At 40.7% G+C, this 16,609-nt stretch overlaps 1 protein-coding gene across 5 annotated transcripts in view; it reads left to right on the top strand.

Annotated features, from left to right (window-relative positions):
• MON2 (MON2 regulator of endosome-to-Golgi trafficking) overlaps nucleotides 1-16,609 on the top strand; it is a 97,521-nt gene that overhangs the window by 38,856 nt on the left and 42,056 nt on the right. For all 5 annotated transcript variants that reach the window (XM_075856780.1, XM_075856781.1, XM_075856779.1 and 2 more), the window contains exons 15-24: nucleotides 57-169; nucleotides 263-367; nucleotides 645-725; nucleotides 812-885; nucleotides 3,256-3,346; nucleotides 7,224-7,325; nucleotides 15,011-15,121; nucleotides 15,242-15,417; nucleotides 15,492-15,654; nucleotides 15,967-16,260. In XM_075856780.1, the coding sequence (XP_075712895.1) occupies nucleotides 57-169; nucleotides 263-367; nucleotides 645-725; nucleotides 812-885; nucleotides 3,256-3,346; nucleotides 7,224-7,325; nucleotides 15,011-15,121; nucleotides 15,242-15,417; nucleotides 15,492-15,654; nucleotides 15,967-16,260 (1,310 nt within the window). The remainder of the gene's footprint in view (nucleotides 1-56; nucleotides 170-262; nucleotides 368-644; nucleotides 726-811; nucleotides 886-3,255; nucleotides 3,347-7,223; nucleotides 7,326-15,010; nucleotides 15,122-15,241; nucleotides 15,418-15,491; nucleotides 15,655-15,966; nucleotides 16,261-16,609) is intronic.

The raw sequence follows: 16,609 nt of genomic DNA, 5'->3' as shown, positions 1-16,609 counted from the left end.
TCTTTTTCCTTTTTATATAAATCGTTTTGTGAGATTTTTTTTTTTCTCTCCTGCAGCTTATTCAATCCAGGGGCAAAGTGTGCAGATGATCAGCCCGTCAAGTGACTCTCACCAGCAAGTAGTTGCTGTCGGGCAGCCTCTTGCTCTACAGCCACAAGGAACTGTTATGGTACCGTAAATTTAAATAATTTTAGTTTTTGCGTTTTTTATTTTCATATAAGGTCATACTTATAACATACTCTTTGTTTTATTTTTATTCCAGCTTACTGCTAAGAATATACAGTGTATGCGAACACTGCTTAACTTGGCACATTGTCATGGTGGGCATCTGGGCACGTCCTGGCAACTTGTACTTGCAACTCTCCAGGTATGTTATTATAATACTGTATTGACTTTACTACTTGAGATAACTTAGAATAAAACAAACCGTTCATTACACGTCATTCGTTGGAATACTATACACCATTGTATACGCTGGCTCAAATTCCAGGCAGTAGTTCATTTGTATGAGCAATCGTTTTTAGGATACTACTGTAAAAGGGTCAATTTTATGAGTTTTAAGAATTATTCTAATTATTCATACATCACTTTATGATTTGTGATATAAAATTAATAATCTAAACCCTCGTAATGGCTTTATTTAGCACTTGGTGTGGATCCTTGGCTTGAAACCCAGCAGTGGTGGTGCATTAAAACCTGGGAGAGTAGTCGAGGGTCCCAGCACAGTAAGTATCATCTCTATGTTTATCGTGTCTGTTAAAACTATTCACTGAGGTTGTATTTCTTAATATAATCGGAATTGTTGTTTTAGGTTTTGACCACTGCAGTTATGACAGACTTGCCTGTTATCTCCACAATCCTTTCACGGCTGTTTGAAAGTTCGCAGTAAGAGAATTTAATAATTGCTAAATCAACAAATGTTTTTTAATCTATATTTATTTATAGTATGTTTTAATTATGCATTGCATATTTTGGTGGAAATTGTGTAACAGAAGATTCACCTTTAGGCTATGTTCACACGGAGTATTTTGACGCGGAAACCGCGTCACAAAGCTCGTCAAAAACGGCCCGAAAATGCCTCCCATTGATTTCAATGGGAGACGTCGGCGTCTGCGTCTTTTTCCCGCGAGCAGAACAACTGCCTCGCGGGAAAAAGAAGCGACATGCCCGATCTTTGGGCGTTTCCGCCTCTGACCTCCCATTGACTTCAATGGGAGGCAGAGAAAGCGTATTTCGCAGTGTTTTATGCCCGCGGCGCTCAATGGCCGCGGGCGAAAAACGCAGCGAAAAACTCGTGCAGGGAGAGGAAAATCTGCCTCAAACTTCCAAACTGAATTTTGAGGCAGATATTCCTCCTGCAAAATACTCCGTGTGAACATAGCCTAGGCTGTGTTCACACAGAGTTTTTTGCAGGAGGAAAATTCCTCCTGCAAAAACTGGTCCAGACGTTTTTTGCACAGTGGTTTGACAAAAACTCGTCAAAACACTCATCAAGGTGTTTTTTTTACCCTTTCTGACTGATTGAAATGGGGTTTTGGAGGCGGAAACCGCCTCAAGATGGGTCATGTCGCTTCTTTTTACCGCGGCGCGTTTTTTTTGCTCGCGGTAAAAAAACTCGTCCAACTCCCATTGAAATCAATGGGAGGCATTTTCGGACGTTTTTTGGCACATTTTCCGACGCAGTTTCTGCATCAAAAAACGGGTCAAAAAACTCTGTGTGAACTGGCCCTTACAGCCACTTTTTTTTTTTTATTGTTCCAATAAAAATGAAACCACTTTGCTTTTAGTCTAAAGACCCTATTACACTAGCTCGTTTGCTCCTGTCACAAGGAACTATGTACAGGGACAAGTGCTCGTTACTCCGATCGCTCGTCCCCATACATTATTATCATGTCGGCAGCACGTCTCCCAGGGAGATGCGCTGCCGACAACGATAATATTTCATTTTTTTTTAACGCAATATGACCAGCAGATGATCGTGCGTTTGCTTGTTCATCTGCTGATCGCTGCCCTTTTTACACAGGGCAATTATCGTCAACGAGTGTTATATAAACGCTTGTCTGCCCGATAATTGCCCAGGGTAAAAGGGCCTTTAGTCTCCTATTGTTTTGTGTCTACAGATTATATGTTGGCATAGTTCTATATGTCTGTGTGGTAACAGTCTACTAATAAACTCTATGTAACCTGATCTTGCAATCATACTTCCTTCCATCTGTCCCAAACTTCGTTTACAACCGTTGCTCATGTGAACCAAGCTCCCCCCTAGTGGTGGCTGCGGGCATGACGAGCTGTATAGCGTTTTTTTAATGTATTAATGCCAGTTGTCTGGTGTAAAAAAAAAAAAAAAAATGGTGTTCAGACTTTGTGTAATTTTTGTGAAGCAGCTGGTCCACTTTTTCTGCGAGAGGAGTTGGGTAAAGTTGGCAAGGCCCTATTATGTATGTGTGTGTCCCTGCTGTAGGATAACACAAGGGGTTAGTTTATAGTCTGTTTTGTCTTCATAGATGCTGTTGACCTAACACAATAGGAAATGAAAACTATTTGTAAAAGATGCTTTATGTCTTGTAGATGTATTGTGACAATCCCAAAAAAACTTTGATTGCAAGGGGGGAACCTCCTATTTATTAGTCTGCTTTTATTTAGATTTGCTGATTGTAATTGTCCTGGAAATGTACTCATTTCAGTACCAATGAAAATATGACATTCGGAGGGGATTTCATGACCGCAATCCTCCCAAATATCTGATTATACCCCTGGTAACACTACCGTTTCCTAGCGCTACATCCATCGCCCAGCAGTTTAATCCGATAGACAGCGGCAATAGCCAAAATAAAGGCCGAAACGTTACACAAATTCATTTAGCCTTTTTCTGAATAAATGAATACTGCAATTTAAAACTGCGAAGTGCTCTAGTTTTATCTTTCTATGATCTACATGGTGGGAACCCTACTAAGTGCATCCAATCATCTACATAGAGTGCCACAGATATTCTCAAAATAGAACAAAGGGTTGGTTAATGTTCGAAAGGATAATGATTACAAATCCAGACTCCTTTGGTTACTGTACGACTATAAATCTGAAAAAAAATGAAGTTTCTCCCCATTACACCATGTTTTATAATGTCCTGGCATAATGACAAAGTTCTGTTGTAGACTGGAAAATGGAGGCTACATCAAGCTTCTGCTTTAAGTTGACATGTGATATTTAAAGGAAAGCAGACTGCTGTTCACGAAGGCGATATTCTTATTATTTCAGATACCTGGATGATGTGTCCCTGCACCATCTCATTAATGCACTTTGCTCATTATCTCTGGAGGCTATGGACATGGCATATGGAAACAGCAAGGTAAGAAGCACCAGGGCTGTAAACATGTGTCTGAGAACTGTGGCAGCTTTGAATGGAACATATTTTTGAATATTAATGAAAGGCATAGATATTGCACCTGGAGGGGTAGCCTGTAATGGAATACATGTGGGGGATAGTCCAGTATTAGAATAGATGTGTGGTACATACAGCATCATGTGAAAATGTGTAATCGGATAGGTGATGGGGAGATCCAGTATAGAATAGGTGAACGAGAGTAATACATTGATCACAGTTTTGAAATATCTATCGCTCTATCTGTCTATCACACCCCCATACAGTGTAGACTCTATCGCCACTTTCTGCCCAAAATAATAGTGTCACACTGCAATAATGTGACTTGCATAATTGTGACTTCCAGTGCCTGCCTAATAGTGGCAGCTGAACTAACCTTGTGCTGTCTAGTAGGAGTCTTAGGCCTCGTGCACACTTACGTCACCGTTTTCACGGCCGCTTTTGACGGGTCCGTGAACCCGTTTTGGCGTCGGTGTGGTTTCTGTGTGCACTCCCGTGTGCACTCCGTGTTTCCGTTTCCGTGCGCCCAGCATGGTACTGTCCAGGGTGACAGTACCATGCTCGGCGCGTGGAAAATACAATTAAATGTAATAAAAAAAATAAAAATAATTCATAATTACATTCCTCCTGTCCGGCCTCCAGCGATGACGTTCAATCCATGTCGCCGCTGCAGCCAATCACAGGCTGCCGCGTCACAAAAGAAGGTCGGACTGGAGGAAGAAGAGGGACTCGTCACCAAGACAACGACCGGGTACGTATGAAATGCTTTTTATTTTATTTTTAATCAGCAGCCTCTTTTCTCTATCAGTTATTGATAGAGACAAGTGGCTGCCGATTAGTGTAATATTTTTCTAATGTTTTTCTGCCCGCCCGGCGGTTGCTAGGCAACGGCTCCGTCACACACGGACGGCACACGGATGCCTACCGTGTGCCTTCAGTTTTTTTGACGGCCCCATTGACTTGCATGGGCCTCACGGTCACGGAATCCCGGACCAAAGTAGGACATGCTCTACTTTGGATCGGAAAGGAGCAACGGACCGTAAAAAAAGCGGAAGTGTGCATGGCCCCATTGAAATGAATGGGTTCAGGGTGCGATCAGTGACAAAAACAGATAGCACCCTGAAGGAAAAAACTGAAGTGTGCATGAGGCCTTACAGTGCCACTTTCCCTGCTCCTCCAGCCTCTCCCAAATTCTTCTCCATTGCAATAAACTCTCTACCTCATAGATCACGATAAAGTATGTTTCTTCCTAACCACCGCTGTCTACAGATCTGCACAAAGCCATTGAGAATCTATTGGTTACATGCAACTGTCAGCGTCCAATAATGTCCCAGGTTTCACCTCTGTACCAGATCTCTTCCTTTAGAGATAAGGTCTCTCTGTTGTATAGTGGAGCTAAAGAAATTGATTTATAACCAACCAACTTTTGTCGTGCCTCCTGAAATTTCCTCTAACAATGGCATGATATTTCATTGGCTCATAAAGACAACAGCTCTTTAAATTGAAACCAGCCTTTTTATTGCTGTGGTTCTGGCTTCAGAAAGCAGCTGGAGCCATCCATACGTTTCCCCTGCAGTGGCCACAGCAAGGTTCAGTATATAGTAAGGTTTAGGTTTAAGAGGGCTGCTTGCAATTGCCTGGAAATGACTCAGAAAATTAAAAGGGTACTCTCAAAATCAGAAAATGATCACTTATACTGTGTGTAGGTGATCATTTATGATCGCTGGGGTCTCCACCAATTGACCGATCGTGAGAACCCCCAATACTGTGTATTGGTGATAATTTATGACTTTTGGAAAACCTGTTTTTTTTCCCCCTGGAATTAGGGGTATTCATTTCCCTGGAATTAGGGGTATTGGCAAAAAAAAAAAAGAAGTCTTCTGGCAGTTTTATTGTACCTGTCATTCACTATCTTCTTTGAAATAAAAACTAATAAGTAATAATAGCAGCTTGTTCTGAAATCTTTGATCAGGTTATGCAATCTGTCAGATTTCCTTATTTTCTCTGCTTGATAGTGTTTGGCATCACTAAGAAAGCTTAGAGTGTGTTTTGATAGAATTACAGTACTACCTGTGTTCAAAGTTCAAGTTTTTGTTGTAATATTCTTTCATTTTAGTATTAATATCAAAGCGGTTAATTTTTTCGTGTTTTTTTTTTTCCCAAGACCAAAAAAAAAACGAACGCTATCTTTGCTGTTAAGAGAGCGTAACACTTTCTAGTTGTTTTGATATTCTATTATAAAGCTGATAATCTTAAGAATAAATAAATGAAATAACTATCTGCATGGTAAAAAATTGTAAGAATTTTTTACTTTTTCGATTTCTGACATAGTTCTTTGTATTATTAATTAAAAACCTAAAAATACAGGTGTGACTGCAGATCATGCCAATATTCCACTAAACCTCCCTCCCATCATACTCACAGTGGTTTAAGGAGATGAAGACGTGGAGAGTTTTTTGCTTGGGTACTCACACTAGGCAGCTGGCAGTCCCTAAAGAGTTTATTTGCCACATTAGATTATCTCACTGCTGAAATAAGCATGGTTTATGCTGAAAGCCTTCATTCCTCATCCTTTTCCTCAAGTTTGCCACAGGAGGACTGTTGGGCTGCCGCCACACCTGTTAAATTGTTGGCCAAGCCCACCAAAATTGGCACAATCAGCTGACTTTAAAGGGGTTATCCCATGAATCCTTTTAATACCAAAACTCCAGAAATGCTGTTAATAGCTATTGTAAAGTAATGTGCAGTGTTTCTAGCATATAAAAAAATACCTTACCCAACAATTCTTGCTTCCGTGTTCCCTTTGGGTCTGCTGCTAATCTATGCTGCCAGGGGAGGGGATATATTCAGAAACGGCCTCTTTCCCCATCAGTCAGCTGACAATATATTCCCTTCTTACTACCCCTGCAGAAGTAGTCTGCTCAGCTTTACTGCCATGCTACTGCAGAAGCTGTGCTCCTTCCCTGACCAGCAGGGCAGAAAGCTATTCCTATTGGCTGCTCTGTAGGGGAGAGTGACTGAGAAGGAGTGTCCACCAGCACTGAGCTAATTAGGTAGACCTGCAGATCACTATACACTTTGGTTTCAACTGTATTTTTATTGAAAATTTTCAAAATATACACATAACATTAGGACGCATGGGTAAGCCATACAATCCCACTATACACTTTGAACCCCAGCTGGTGCCATACTATGTAAATAAATGTCATAACGCTTCACTCAATAATTTTTTTTTTAACCGCATGTAAATGGCAAACCTTTTTAATTTTTTATGATCTATACAATGAATATGATATTTAACGTGTTTGACTGGCCGAAGACTTCATTCACACCGGTACTTTCTTTGTGTCACAACTGAGGAAAGCAGGAAAGTCTTTTCTTTGTCCGGTTCCAGTCCATTAATATGGCTGTGTAAATGAAGCCTAAGTAATTAACATTAACTCTTCGAGGTTGTCGGGAATCGGGATGGCTTTGTTTGACCCTATAGATCAATTGTTTTGTTCCTTCGTGAAAAAAAACTTAATTTTTTTTTTAATGTGATGACCCTGCCAATGTCCTCTTTCTGGACCCTGTACGTATGATGTGGCACCAGGGCTGTACTGTATTTGGTTTTATTGCACTGACATCTGAATTTTCACATTTTTAATTGTGGTAGGCCTTCAAATTAAAGCCAGAGGTTATTTTATTCTGTTTCCAAAGTGGAATGTAAATGACAAGCGTTCCAGTAATTGAGGCGGATATGCGAGCAGGATTGATACCCTTATAGCCTCCTCTTGATCAACCAGCAGCACTCCTTTTTATGACATGTATTTCAATATAATTCTTCAACCTTTTTCTCCATTAGGAACCATCTCTTTTTGCTGTTGCTAAGCTACTGGAAACGGGATTAGTAAATATGCACAGAATTGAAATCTTGTGGAGGCCATTGACAGGTCATTTAATAGAGGTAAAGATTGTGCTGTGTATTTCACCGTTTACTGCCATTCATTTTTTTTTTCTCTGTAATGTTTTATGTTCTAATTATAGTATGTCATAAAACATTGATAATGGGCGTCTGACCACCGGACCCCCAGCGATCCTGATACCAGTCTGGTTTTAGTCTTGTTTGCCTAACTGCAGATGCTGGGTCTTTTACCATTGAAATGAATGTGTTCTACACACTGCCAAGTACATTCTAAGTGGTTTCTTTAATTCCCATTAATTAGATTTTGAGTCCTTGCTGGATTTGTGGTGATCTCAGTGGTCAGACTCCCACAAATTGATGTTTTATGATCTATACTGTCAAAAGGTTATGAAACGTTATGATGATCTTTTGATTTCCATGGGATTGCTGGTAAAACTTTGCTGGTAAGACTCAGTGAGTTGTCATGATACACAAGATACATAGTTAAATGACTATTCCGCTCTGCTGCATCTGTGGTTGCCAGTGGGAAATCCTGGTTAATGGTAAAATGCTTCATATTGCTGTTTTCTCAATATAGGTTTGCAGATCCAATTAAATGGTTTGGAAAACAATTGTTTGCTCACGGAGCCTGTACAGCGGCACATTGAGTAACCACAATCTGTAACAAGAGCTTTAGGAACTCTGTCCTGCCATATGATGTATCTGTGAGGTGCCGTATTATCCTCTAGAAGCATGGCTTTGAGGGCAGAATAGTTCCATAATACGGCAAGCAATGGAGCATATCATCTCTTTTCTTTTCTTTTCTTTCTTTCTTTCCGTATTTTGTATGAGACACGTGTAGGTAAACCACTAGCCAATGGGTTTTCTATGGGCACAGTATTACGGATCTGTAATATGTCAGTCTGCATGAAGCCTAACCGTGAATAAATCTTTCCTAAAAGTGAAACTGTCTTTAATCTTGGAGCAATGGGTGTTTCAAATAATTTCCTGTATGAATGAAACTTTTTTTAGTCAATGCTTATGAATTAACAATATATACATTGAGAATACTTTAAGCAACATTTTTATTTTATTTGGTGCTTGTTTCACCATTTGAGATTTTATATTTTTTGAGTTTTTAAGTCTTCATTTCAGATATGCAGATGAATCAAGATTTGTGTATTAAAAGTGAAATGTAAAGGGTAAAATTCTGCTTTTGTGTTATCAAGTTCAATACTTTTCAGCACTAACAATTTAGAGGAATAAACGTTTTTTACAACTTGACCAATGGGCAATTTGGTTTTATTTTTCTTCTGTACATTAAAGTGACCCTCCCGCACAGGGACAAAATGTTAAATATGGTGGTGTATATAGAGTAATAATATCTGATGTCCACCAGTTGTGCTCCACTGCCATGGATCCGCCAGTTTAGGATATCCTCTGTGCTGTCCCAAAATGGCTGTAGCGCTTCTTAGACTTTGAGACTGAGACACTCCCACTGTTCTCGGATTGGCAAGAGCTGTGAGCACGTTCTATCCAATCTGTGAACAGAGGGGAGTGTCTTAGACGCAGTCTGAGAAGCGCTGTGGCTATTTTGAGACCACACAGAGGGGACTCTAAAATGGCGGATCCACACCAGAGGGGCACAACTGGAGGGCACCAGGTAATATTACTCCACATTACCCATCACATTTATAATTTTTTCCTGAGACCGGAGGGATGCTTTAAACTATAAAAGCCTTTGTATTGTAATTTTTAGGACTAGATTATTGTTAATATCTTTGCTAAAATGAAAAACAAAACATGCTTTTTAAAGGTGGGTTTCATGCTGCAGTTGTATGTAGTATCGGTTTTTGGTGTTTTTTTTTAACAGAAAAATAAGTGTTGTCTGCAGTGCTATTCTTGCAGTCACAAACCCTGGAACCCAGATGTATCCCATTTTAAGTCTGTTTCATCCATTAGGCTTTGTTGGAATCTGCTTCAAAATCAGATCCATCATACCTGTTCTGGTTCCATTGAGAACAGAAGCCATGGCGCTAGTGTGAACAGAACCTTAATCATTGTGTAATGAATAAATTCTAATAATATAGTTTGTGTATTTACTACTCCCGATTTATAAGATCTCTACTTGTAGACTTTGAATGAAGACGCTCGATGTTCGCTTCCAGATGAAAATAGAATGCTGGTCATGGGATTGTCGCACAGGCGCACAGCTTGTTACAAGGCAGATCCCTGATAACTGCACTATAACCGTAACTAGTCATGCAACTTTCTGTACGTTTCATCCTCTGGAAGAAAACAATGAAGGCGAAAATTGTATAATGTTATGACCTTGTATAAAGCTGGAGGGTAGCCGCCATGCAGACCCTTCTCCCAGGGCCCAGCACTTATTAAATGATTTCTATAAATGCCGCAATACTTTAGAGTAATACATAGTTTAGCGTTATAAGGGCACCTGTCACTATATCATGCTGCCCACGGTTCGGGCAGCATAAATGTGGCAACAGTTTTTCTTTTTCTTTTTAGAAAACCAATTTTCCAATACCCTATTAGGGAATTCGGTGTTAAGAGAAGGGAGTCCCCCATTTAGGGCCTCCATCAATAAACCAAAGCAGAGAGCGGCTACAAAGCTCGTATTTTATAATCCCAAAGGTTAGAAAACTCAGTATTTGGTCTTATTTCAATATGTGGTTATGAATTTGATACACTACTAGCTAGAATTGTGCACTGTGTTTCCTGTTATCTGTTTTCATGAGCTGTTCTGTCTTTTTCCATTGCTTGCTCTTGTCCTGATCAGAAGGTACGTTTGTACTGCATGCATCTTATGTGCACAATCTGTTAAATTTTTGTCACCTTGTTTTATGTGCTGCATGCTTGTTACTTTAACATCTAGACTGAATTTTATGCAAGCTATTTTAGCACCAAACGGACTTGCATTTTTCACGGTACTGTCAGATCTAATTCTTTTATGGATGCTGAATACTTTCTGAATAATCTTACTAAAGGATGCTCAGGAATTGTTTAAAGCGGCTCTGTCACCACATTATAAGTGTACATAATGTGATCAGCGCTGTAATGTAGATTACAGCAGTGTTTTTATTTAGAAAAACAATCATTTTTGACAGTTATGACCTATTTTAGCTTTATGCTAATGAGTTTCTCAATGGACAACTCGGCGTGTTTTACTTTTTGACCAAGTGGGCGTTGTGGAGAGAAGTGTTTGACGCTGACCAATCAGCGTCATACACTTCTCCCCATTCATTTACACAGCACATAGCGATATAGCTATATCGCTATGTGCAGCCACATACACACACTATAACGTTACTCAAGTGTCCTGACAGTGAATATACATTACCTCCAGCCAATACGTCATGTCTATTCACAATCCTGACACTTCTGTAGTGTCTCTGTGATATTTACAGCAAGGCAAGCGTAATCTCGTTTTAAATGACAGGCTACATCGTAATCTCCCGAGATTACGCTTGCCTTGCTGTAAATATCACCGAGACGCTACAGAAGTGTCAGGATTGTGAATAGACGTCACGTCCTGGCTGGAGGTAATGTATATTCACTGTTTATGTGGCTGCACATAGCGATATAGCTATATCGCTATGTGCTGTTTAAATGAATGGGGACAAGTGTATGACACTGATTGGTCAGCGTCATACACTTCTCTCCACAACGCCTACTTGGTCATATAGTAAAACACGCGCAGTTGTCCATTGAGAAACTCATTAGCATAAAGCATAACTCCGTCAAAAATGATCGTTTTTCTAAATAAAAAACACTGCTGTTATCTACATTACAGCGCCAATCACATTATGTACAATATAGACCACTTATAATGTGGTGATAGCCTCTTTAACAACTTGACTTGGTCTAACAATTCGATATGTGGCTGATATTGCATGATTGCCTCCTTATGTATGCAAATGTGCAGCAAAAGAAATGTTATTTTAAGTATATAATGAACTCCAGTATTATTCATGATTGCTAAAGACCAAAGCCTCCGTTACCGATCCGCACCATGTAAGCTGAACAGAAGAATAAATGATTGCAAAATATGGAGCTCAAAACAGAGATAGAAAAGAACTCAAATTATCCACCGTTTCACGACTAATGCCACATGCACACGACCAATGTGCCACTTGGGACGTTTTTGACGGCATCCGAGTCGCACCTGATAGTCTTCACAGACCCATTCACTTTAGTGGGGGAATTGGGTCAGTGAAAAATGGTCCGAGTCTCCGATCTGAGGAAAGATAGAACATGTCCTATCTTTCCTCGGATCACTGACGGGACTCGGACGGCACACACGGTCGTGTGCATGAGGCGTAAGGGACTTTGATGCCCCTGTGTACGTTTCTGATATGCACTTCTTTAAACGATAATCTTTGTAACCGCTTTGAATATCATAACTATTTTTACTTCGTTTTTTTTACAAGACATATGAGGCTTTCATTTTCTAGATTAGTTTAATTCCATGTTTTTACATTTTTATTATGCGCAGAGAAATCACTAAGAATTGCGGAGATCACAGGATCTGTAAAAATGTTAATGATATGAAAATGATATGAAAATGCTAAGAAAATGTAAAGAAGATATTCCAAACATCTTGATTTATTCAGTATCGATTTTGAGTTCCACACACAGAAATATACGCACTTATACGCCTTGGCATGCTATCAATGAGGTTATTAATGGTTGTATGAGGAATATTATGCCACGCTGAATGCACTTGGGCACGCAAATCATCAAGATTGGCAGCTTCATTTGCAATTGCCGACCAATGACGTCCCAAATGTTCTCGATGGGAGACAAGTCCGAAGACGCTGCAGACCTTGGTAGCACGTTTAGGCCACGCAGGCTGTCCACAGTACAAGAGCAACATGCGGCCTGGCTTTGTGCTGTTCAAAAACTGCTTCTGGGACACTTTGGAGAAGTGGCCGTACCATTGGCTCCACAACCAAATCAATGTAATGCTGAGCTGTTAGTGTACCTGAAATGAAGACTAGACGGGTCTGGCATTACATTATTCCACCTCACACCATAATCCCGGGAGTAGGACTGGTATAACATTCCCTTGGGAAGGCCTCTATATGGTGTTGTCCAAGTGGTCTCCAGACCAATCTCCGGCTATTATTGTGTCAGAGATAAAAGCGGGACTCATCCATCAAGAGGATACACATGCATTCCAGTCTCCATTGATGTCCTGCTGTGTACCATGATTGCCTTTGAGAGCGGTGGCGTATGGTCAATGGAACACCTGTACCTGGACGTCTGACTCCTAGCCCAATGTCGTGCAAACTCCGTCTGATGGTTTGTGTCAATACTGGTTGCCGCCCTAGTCTTTGGATGTGACATCCAATTTCACTTGCCGTACAGAATGGATCACTACGGGCCATTCTTCCAATCAGACGATCTGCCCATGCACCTCTCGCTGTCATTCCTGTTCGTCGTCGTTCTCCCAACCTCCAGGGCACGCAACATTGAACAGTCTTGACATCTCGGCCTAGGACCATAGCGATCTGACTGAGTGATAAACCAAGGTGTCTCAGTTCTAGGATTTTGTCCTTCTCAGTTTGCGACAAGTGGCGATAACTGGCACATAGATGAGCAGGAGGCATCGCACAATCACCCACACCACTTGATTGATTTTTGAGGTTTCATGTGGCTAAAAAACACTTTTCTTTCAATCTGGCTTTTATGCCACCGATTGGAGCTAGGTGCTTGAAAATATGATCATTTGCAGATCTTAGCAACACCTGCTAATCCCTCGATTTGCACAACCTTACAGCTTGCCCTGTGTGGTGTTGCAATTTCAATGTTGAGGAGTGTGCGTGTGTATATATATATATATATATATATATATATATATATATATATATATATATATATATATATTGTTGCAGCTCTGTAACAAATCCGTCGTCTTCTCTCTCCGTCAGCCTGTATCGCTGTGAGGAGAGAAGAAGGCTATAAGGCTATATTCACACAACCGTGAAAAAAAGGCCGTAAAAAAACTGATCAACTGTCAGATTTTCATGGCCTTTTGCATAGTGTCTCAATATTTTCATCCGTTTCCCAGCCGTCTGATTGTTTTTAACCGCCGTTTGCCATCCGTTTTTCTTGGACGTTAAAAAAAAATATGGATGAATTTCATTTGTCAGGGTTTTTTCTTGCCCCAACATGTAAAATCACGACAGTGCCTAAGTAGATCGTACCACAGTGCCGACTGTAGATAGTGCCAGTGCCCACAAAGATAATGCCCAGTGTATATAGTGCACTATATGGTCACGATCTACAGGGCGACACTGGCGCTATCTACATGGGCACTGCGTGTGGCACGATGTAGATAGCGCCCATATAGGGCCACAGTGCGCATGAAGATAGCGCCACCTCCCTGTAGATAGCGCCGCCCCCCTGTAGATAGCGCCACTGAAGCTGCCTCTAGGAATGGAGTCCCCGGCCAGAGCATTGCCGACGCTCTGGCCATGGATTCCTCTCCTGAAGGAGCCCCTGACGTCACTGTGCATATACGGACAGTGACTTCAGGGCTTCCCTTTAGAAGCGGAGTTTCCGGCCATAGTGTCGGCAACGCTCTGGCCGTGGACTCTGCTCCTAGAGCTAGCCCCTGACGTCATTGTCCATATGTAGACCGTGACGTCAGTGACTCCATCTAGGAGCACAATCCCTGGTCAAAATGTTGGAATAGCTTTGGCCATGGATTGCAGTCCTAGAGAGCGCTACAGTGGCGCTATCTACATGGGGGGTGGGGGTGGCGTGTTCTACAAGGAAAGGCTTTCCCAAGACAGGAGTCCCCTTCCAGAGCTCTTGCCATTCTCTGGCCGGTGACTCCATTTGGAAGAGAGCCGCTATACTGAAAAGTGCAGCACTGCTTCAGTGTGAGCAGCGCTGTACTTCTAAGCTCACTAGCTGTGATAACATATGGTTACTGAGCAAACTAAGGGAGAGAGATGCCGCCACTTGTGGAGAGAGCCGGCAGACAGGAAAGTGCAGCGCTCACACTGAACATATTAAAAGCCGTTCCAGGCTGCCAAAGGTTATATACGTGACAACTACACGGGGCATCAGCTTTGGAAAGTATATGGCTGTCGTGAAGGGGTTAAGCTACAATGATATATTTTCTATTGTTTCTTCATAAAGACTTGGATATTTCACATGTCGTATCTTCATTACATTTTCTGCACCGTTTCAGTGATGTTCCATGATAAAGTCAGATTTTTTTAGATTTTGCACTCCAATAATAAAGAAAGTATGCGGGTGTTCTTCTAAATGATAATACTAGCTCAAACAAACATGACTATGGGGATGCAGAAAGATCTTGGAGTCTTTGGCATTTTTAAATGGGTCAATGTAATGCTACATATTTATGCATGTATGTCAAATATTGATTATTGCTTTGCAATGTTTTGACAAAATCAACATTAACCAGCTGCGTATCAGAAGCTTTATAATAGGATTTGGTAAAGGTAACGTGTACTCTCCTGCAAGACCAAGGTTATTTTAATAAAAAAATCTCTTGCCCTTTTATATAGTTTACCACTGTAGTGGCGTAATGTTCAAGGGTCGGTTGAACATATTGTAGTATTATGTGAAAACTATACGTTTTTGATTATGTACATGTAAGATATGACTAACAGTAGAAAATACATTCATATAATTTGTTTCCTTTTTTCTATTTGATAAAATACTCTTTTTACTGTATTCCTTGTTTTTCATAGGTTTGTCAGCATCCAAACTCCAGAATGAGAGAATGGGGAGCGGAAGCATTAACATCTTTGATAAAATCAGGGCTGGCTTTTAAGCATGAGCCAGAACTCTCCCAAAACCAGGTATCCCGCTGTTGCCTTTCGGCGGCTTACACTGCACTTATGTAATTGATAAGTGACTTACTTTATCATTGTAGTTCTAGTATATTGAATGTATTATTGAAGCCTTGTTTTCTCTCTCAGAGGCTACAATTGCTTCTCCTGAACCCTTTGAAGGAGCTTTCTTCTATAAATCACCATGATATCCGTCACAAGCAGTTGGAATGTGTGTTACAAATTTTGCAGAACCAAGGAGATAGTCTAGGACCTGGATGGCCACTGGTTTTAGGAGTCATCGGAGCAATAAGAAATGATCAGGGGTGAGCATTTAGAGAAATAGTCTACCTTTTTACTCACACAAGCCTTTTTCTTATACAATCCCTTTTTGTTTTAGGGAATCTTTAATTCGGACTTCTTTCCAGTGCCTTCAGTTGGTTGTGACAGACTTCCTTCCCACTATGCCTTGCACTTGCCTGCAGATCGTTGTAGAGGTGGCCGGAAGCTTTGGACTTCAGAATCAAGAGTTGAATATTAGTTTAACGTCTATTGGTTTGCTGGTGAGTGGGCTTTGTATATCATTATGTGTAGCTGATGGTCTCCAAACATTTGCTTCTAGTTTAGTTGTGTATAAGCACATCAAATGACTTTTACACATGTATGAAGATTTTATACCTGGCCAGTGCTTCATAAACCGCTAGATCGCTGGATGCTGCTTATCTCAGCATTTATGGTGGGCAAAAATGTTCCTTTTATAAAAAAAAAAAAGCTATGTTTATCCAGAAGAAGGCACTAAAGAAACACTTTGTGTACATAAATGCATTTTTCCTAACTGTGTTTAACTTTGTTACTACCATTATAATGTTTTTCAGTGGAATATCTCCGATTACTTCTTTCAACGAGGAGAAACTATAGAAAAAGAATTAAACAGAGAGGAAACATTGCTTCAGGTGCAGGCAAAAGAAAAAGGAGTAACTTTAAACCGTCCCTTCCACCCTGCACCCCCATTCGATTGCCTGTGGCTTTGTCTATATGCCAAATTGGGGGAACTTTGTGTTGACACGCGGCCTGCTGTCAGGAAGAGTGCTGGCCAGACATTATTCTCTACAATCGGGGCTCATGGAACGTTACTGCAGCATCAAACATGGCATACTGTCATTTGGAAGGTATGGAAATGCAATGTATAGGCAAGGGTTCACTAAACAGTAGCTCCATTCCCATATGCGTTTTCTACTACCTGTTCAGGTCCTTATGTTCATCATTAATGCTGGTCTGTTAAAAAATATTCATCTTAATTGTACGTTTCCTGATGATGGTTCGGCTGGTAAGTAGTTGCTTGCTGATAATCACTTAGAGCATTAGCAGTTTTCTCTTGTTGGCCTCCAGTCCAATAAACTCAAGGGACCTGACAACAGAACAATGATGGTATTAAGCTAATATATTATTATACATAAATTGTTTTATTTATTTAGAATCCGATTCGACAGCGCTGTACATACATGTGTTAAGATTAGA

The sequence above is a fragment of the Rhinoderma darwinii genome, chromosome 3, assembly GCF_050947455.1.
Source record: "Rhinoderma darwinii isolate aRhiDar2 chromosome 3, aRhiDar2.hap1, whole genome shotgun sequence".
Taxonomy (NCBI): Eukaryota; Metazoa; Chordata; class Amphibia; order Anura; family Rhinodermatidae; genus Rhinoderma; species Rhinoderma darwinii.
The sequence above is the reverse complement of the archived record's forward strand: the minus strand, read 5'-3'. Positions and strand labels throughout refer to the sequence as shown.